The sequence below is a fragment of the Piliocolobus tephrosceles genome, chromosome 21 (assembly GCF_002776525.5).
Source record: "Piliocolobus tephrosceles isolate RC106 chromosome 21, ASM277652v3, whole genome shotgun sequence".
In the NCBI taxonomy this organism is placed as follows: Eukaryota; Metazoa; Chordata; class Mammalia; order Primates; family Cercopithecidae; genus Piliocolobus; species Piliocolobus tephrosceles.
Genome location: NC_045454.1, coordinates 36,312,403 through 36,318,402, shown reverse-complemented (window position 1 = coordinate 36,318,402; position 6,000 = coordinate 36,312,403). Strand labels below are relative to the sequence as shown.

Sequence of the window (6,000 nt, the reverse complement as noted above, 5' to 3'; positions counted from 1 at the left end):
CTGAATAGCTGGGACTACAGGAATGCTCCGCTGCACCTGGCAGCAGTGTTGTTTAAGAGACGAGAAGGGGAGAAGACAGAGGAGAAGGTCACATGCAGACAGAGGCAGGGGCTAGAGTGATGCAACCACAAGCCAAAGAATGCCTGGAGCCCCTGGAAGCTGGAGGCAGCAAAGAAAGCTCCTCCCTTAGAGCCTGCAGAGGGAGCAAGGGCCTGCCAATGCCTTGATTTTGCACTTCTGGTCTCCAAAGCAATGAGAATGTATTTCTGTTGTTTTAAGCCACCCAGTTTGTGGCAGTTTATTATGGTAGCCACAGGAAATGAAGACAGCAGGTTTTGCCTCCTTTGGGGAATGATCTAAGACAGGGGTCCCCAACCTCCGGGTCACAGACTGATACCGGTTGGTGGCCTGTTAGGAAGGGGCTGCACAGCAGGAGGTGAGTGACAGGTGAGCCAGCAAAGCTTCATCTGTATTTACAGACCCTCCCCATCGCTTGTATTACCACCTGAGCTCCACCTCCCATCAGATCAGCAGCGGCATTAGATTCTCATGGGAGCATAAACCCTATTATGAACTGTGAGCATGTGAGGGATCTAGGTTGCAGACTCCTTTTTTCTTTTTTCTTTTTTTTGAGACAGACTCTTGCTCAGTTGCCCAGGCTGGAGTGCAGTGATACGAGCTTGGCTCACTGCAACCTCTGCCTTCCAGGTTCAAGTGATTCTCCTGCCTCAGCCTCCCAAGTAGCTGGGACTACAGGCGTGCACCACCATGCCCAGCTAACTTTTGTATTTTTAGTAGAGACAGGGTTTTGTCATGTTGGCCAGGCTGGTCTTGAACTCCTGACTTCAAGTGATCTGCCTGCCTTGGCCTCACAAAGTGCTGGGATTATAGGTGTGAACCATTGCACCCAGCTGGTTGCACACTCCTTATGAGAATCTAATGCCTGATGATCTGTCACTGTCTCCCATCACTCCCAGAAGGGACAGTCTAGTTGCAGGAAAATAAGCTCAGGGCTCCCACTGATTCTATATTATGGTGAGTTGTATAATTATTTCATTATATATTATAATGTAATAATAATAGAAATAAAGTGCACAATAAATGTAATGCTCTTGAATCATCCCAAAACTAGCCCCTCTTCCCCAAGCCATGGAACAATTGTCTTCCACAAAACTGGTCCCTGGTGCCAAAAAGTTTGGGTACTGCTGATCTAAGAGACCAGAACCCAGAAGACTGGAGAGAATCAACTGCTGCCCTGTGGGGAAGGTCTTCAAATTCAGAAGAGAAATAGGTTGGAAGGATCTGGAGAAGGCAGAAAAAGATTCTTGGGAGAAGTGAAGTGACTTCAAGGGATGGGGAGGAGGTGGAGGGCCTGTTGAGTGCTCATTGAAGACATAAAGGAGGGCCGGGCATGAGGGTCGCTCATGTCTGTAATCCCAGTCCTTTGGGAGGTCAAGGCAGGAGGATTACCTGAGGTCAGGAGTTTGAGACCAACCTGGCCAACATGGTGGAACCTGGTCTCTACTAAAAATACGAAAATTAGCCAGATGCAGTGGCACATGCCTGTAGTCCCAGCTACTCAGGAGTCTGAAGCTGCTGTGCCATGGATCCCATCCTGCAAGGGGACTCACAGGCCTCACCCCAAGCCAAAGAGAATCACTTGAACCCAGGAGGCAGAGGTTGCAGTGAGCTGGAAAAAAAAAAGCCTCACCTCAAGATATGTGTCATAAAAGTGCACGTATCTTGTTGTCTATAGTGATATGGACAACGAGAAGATTGGAAAGCTTCCAGGAAGGGAACAAACCAGATACAAAGGATAGTTACTCAGAATGACAACTGACTTCTCGATGGAACACTGGAAACTAGAAGATGATAGAACATCATCAATTATTCTAAAAGAAAGCAATTTCCAACCTGGAATTCTATACCCAGCCCAACTATCATACAGGGGCAGAATAAGAATATTTGCAGACATGCAAGGTCTCAAAACATGTGCCTCCCAATACCCTTCCTTAGTAAAGGAGGGTAGCAATTGTGCAGCATCCTGGGTGCTGTCCATTCCAACTACAGTGGGGGTCAAGGGCTCTGGCAGGGAAGTTTCCAGAAAAATGCATTTGGGAGGTGACATATTTGACCACTTCCATGGGAGATGTGGGGGATGAATTTGAGGTATGGAGGGGGGGGTATCACGGAATACCTGTGATCTTCCTCAGAATTCATATGTTGAAGCTCTAACTCCTAATACGATGGTATTAGGAGTCGGGGACCTTTGAGCGATAATTCGGTTTAGATTGAGGTCATGAGGATGGGGCCTCCATAGTAACAGGATTAGTGTCTTTATACGAAGAGGAAAAGCACTAGAGCTCTCTCTCCACATGTACACACTAGGGAAACACCATGTGAACACACAGTAAGAAGGTGGTAGTCAACAAACCAGGAAGAGAGCCCTCACCAAAAACCAAACCTGCCTGTGCCTTGGTCTTGGACTTCCCAGCCTCTAGAACTGTGAGAAATAAATGCCTATTGTTGAAGCCACTTACTCCATGGTATTTTGTTTCTGCAGCCCAAGCTAAGACAGGGAGTTAGGAATTCAGCATAAGAATTTGGTCAGGGGAGAACCAATTCAGCCCATAACACAGGGCAAGGAACCCTCTGGACATTGTGCATTGTGGGGGTCTTATGTCACAGCAAACCCTAGACCCACCAGTTGTCTGGATTGTGACACCAAGAATCCTGAGACGTGCCCAAACTCATAATTTATCATCAGAGATTGTAGAATTGATGTAGGTATTAGGGAGGGCAGATTCTTCTCACCTAGGGTTGAGATCCATCACGGTAGCCTTCTCTGCAGAGACTGTGCCATCCCCCACCCCAGGAACACCTCATAGAAGAGACTATGGCCCTCAAGTGTCTTGGGCCGTCTAAGCCCCATCCAGTCCAACTGTCTCTGAATATCCTAACCCCTTCCCCACAAAAACATGCATGAGTCCAACATTTTGTAGGGTTCCCTGAAGCCAACCCTTGGGTCACTGGCCAGGAACCTGAACTAGCCTGAAATGATTCTCTGAAGGAGGTCTGGGGGCTGGACAGTCATGGGAGGCCTTGTACTCAGGGAACCTCCCCAGCCCCCAACACGTGCCCGATTTCCCCCTAGTAGCATGGGAATCTCTCTCTCCTCTGCTCAGATTACAAGAAACTGGATGTAATGTGACCATTGTTGATGAAAAGCATGAAAAAGCCTCAACAATAAGCAGAAGGAGGGCAAGGAGGAAGAAATCAACCCTGGCATAAAGGAGGGAACCTCTCACTCGCTCCTCCAGGGACCAGCCCCAAGTCTCCCCAAACCCCTTCTGTACTCACCTCTGAGGCTGTGCCTGTTTCCAGGAGAGCAGCCACCACGTAGGCTGTCAGCGGGACAGTGCCGTGGATCCCACCCTGCAAAGGGACTCACAGGCCTCACCCCAAGCCAAAGGAGACGGTCCACTTCCCCCAACTTGCCCCAGGCAGTTCCAAGGAGTAGGAACAGGCAGGTCAGGGCTGGGGCTCCAGGAGGAGGCGAGAGGCCCCAGAAGGAGGCTCAAGAGGCCACTCACCTGGATGTCCTTGTTCAGGACCCTGCCCACGCCTGGGAAGGAGCCGTCGGTCTGCTGCTGTTGGATGATCCAACTCTTGGAGGCAGCCAGCTCCCGGGGGTCCACGAAGATAAAGCTGCGAGCCTGTGCAAAGGACTTTAGGACAAAGGCCGTGAGCCTGAAAGAGAACAGGGCGTCGCCTGAGGGGCTGCAGAATGGTCAGCCCCCACGTGCTGGTTGAAGGATTGCAGCAAGCTCCCTGTACCACTCCTGGCCTCCATTTCCTCATCTATAAGATGGGAGGGGTCCAATCTATCCCCACAGGGCTGTCAGAGTGGAGGAGGGGGCACATTGCCCAGCACTCGGTCGGGCCTGAAGATGGAGCTCTCTCCTTCCTGCCTGGACCTCTACCCTAGTGGCATTCAGGTCTGCTCCTGGCCCTGTGCTGCTCCAGCCACACCAGCCTCCCTTCTGTGGCCCAACCTCGTCAAGTTGGGTCCTGCCTCAGGGCCTTTGCAATGGCCGTTCCCTCTGCCTGGAACGCTGTTCCCTTGGATTTTCATGGCTCCTCCCTCATATCCTCCAGGAGACCTTTCCTGACCGTCCCATATAACTACCCTGCTCGATCACTCTCTACTTCTTTGTTTTATAGATACAAAATTATACACCTATTATACTCATTTTAATGTATATCCACAAATGCCTTAATACTCCTCCTTTCAAGAGATGGAGGCCTGATTCCCTTCATGTGTAGATGGGGTATACTTAGCAACTCACTACTAAAGAATAGAATGTGGGCCAGGCACGGTGGCTCACACCTGTAGTCCCAGCACTTTGGGAGGCTTAGGTGGGCAGATCACCTGAGGTCAGGAGTTCGAGACCAGTCTGGGCAACATGGTGAAACCCTGTCTCTATTTAAAACACAAAAATTAGCCAGGTATGGTAGCAGGTGCCTATAATCCCAGCTACTCAGGAGGCTGAGGCAGGAGAATTGCTTGAACCTAGGAGGTGGAGGCTGCAGTGAACTGAGACTACACCACTGAACTCCAGCTTGGGTGATAGGGTGAGACTCCATCTCAAAAAAAGAAAAGAAAAGAAAAAAAAAAAAAGGAATAGAATAGAATGAGGCAGAAGTGACAGCCTGACTTGTAAGACCAAGTAAGAAAAGACACTGTGGCATCCTTCTTGCTTTCTCTCTTGAATTGCTCACTGTGAGAGGAAGCTGGCCGCCATGTTGTAAGAACACTCAAGTAGCCCCTATGGAGAAGTCCACATGGTGAGCAACTGAGGCCTCCTGCCAACAGCCATGTGAGGGAGTCAATTTGGAAACAAATCTTCCAGCCCCAGTTGAGCCTTCAGATGAAGGCAGCAACAGCCAACACCTTGACTGCAACCCCAGCAAACATCCCCAGGCAGAAACACCCAGCTAAGCTGCTCCTGAATTCCATAAGAATTAGTACATAATAAATAGAGATAATACATGTTTGTTGTTTTAAATGGCTACATTTAGGGGTCACTTGTTACACAGCAGTGGATAGCTATTGCATCTTGCACAGGGTATTTCTCCTGCACTGGGCAGGGAGGACCTGGAGGCAGGAGCCATGTGTTCCTTGTTCCCCCAGGATGAAGACCAGGGCCTGGCTCACTGAATGAATAAATGAATGAATGTGCATTGAGTATAAGGGAACCCATCTAGAACAGATCCCAAGTTTTAAGGCTCCCAGGTAGGATCTTGGACTCCTCTGGTAAGTAGTTAGGGGAGGCACTAACAGGATGGCACTGCACTGAGTGTATCACATGCTTATCCCATGGATCCAGGTTCTGAGAGGGATATGTGGTAAGGAAACAGGCTCAGAGAGGTTGAGCATCGGGTCCAAGGCCACACAGCTCACACGAGACAGAGCCCAGGTTTGTCCAGCTTCGGGGTGGGTGCTGCTGCCACCGCCCTGCGCTTACTGCCTCCTTGTCCTACAGGGTCCGCAGAAAGACTTCCATGTTCGGAGACCAAAAAGAATGTTTTAGAAGGTGAGATGGGACCTGGAAGCTGCTGGCTACTCTATTTCCATGCACACAGTGAAATTTGATTTTTCTTGCTCATGCTGAGAGTTTAATCCCTGGAAGAAGCTGAGGTGGTGTGTGCACACTGAGTGTCCAGGTTAGGCATGGTGGCTGATGCCTGTAATCCCAGCACTTTAGGAGGCCGAAGCGGGCGGATCACCTAAGGTCAGGAGTTTGAGACCAGCCTGGCCAATATGGTGAAACCCCATCTCTACCAAAAATACAAAAATTAGCCAGTGTGGTGGGGCACGCCTGTAATCCCAGCTACTCAGGAGGCTGAGGCAGGAGAATTGCTTGAACCTGGGAGATGGAGGCTGCAGTGAGCCAAGATTGTGCCACCGCACTCCAGCCTGGGCAACAGAGTTAGACT

General features: G+C 49.9%; 1 protein-coding gene across 1 annotated transcript in view; it reads right to left on the bottom strand.

Moving 5' to 3' along the window:
- Positions 1-6,000, bottom strand: part of CPAMD8 (C3 and PZP like alpha-2-macroglobulin domain containing 8) — a 118,107-nt gene that overhangs the window by 17,457 nt on the left and 94,650 nt on the right. Inside the window, 2 exon segments of the mRNA XM_023229879.2 lie at positions 3,361-3,435; positions 3,594-3,750. Coding sequence (XP_023085647.2) covers positions 3,361-3,435; positions 3,594-3,750 — 232 coding nt within the window.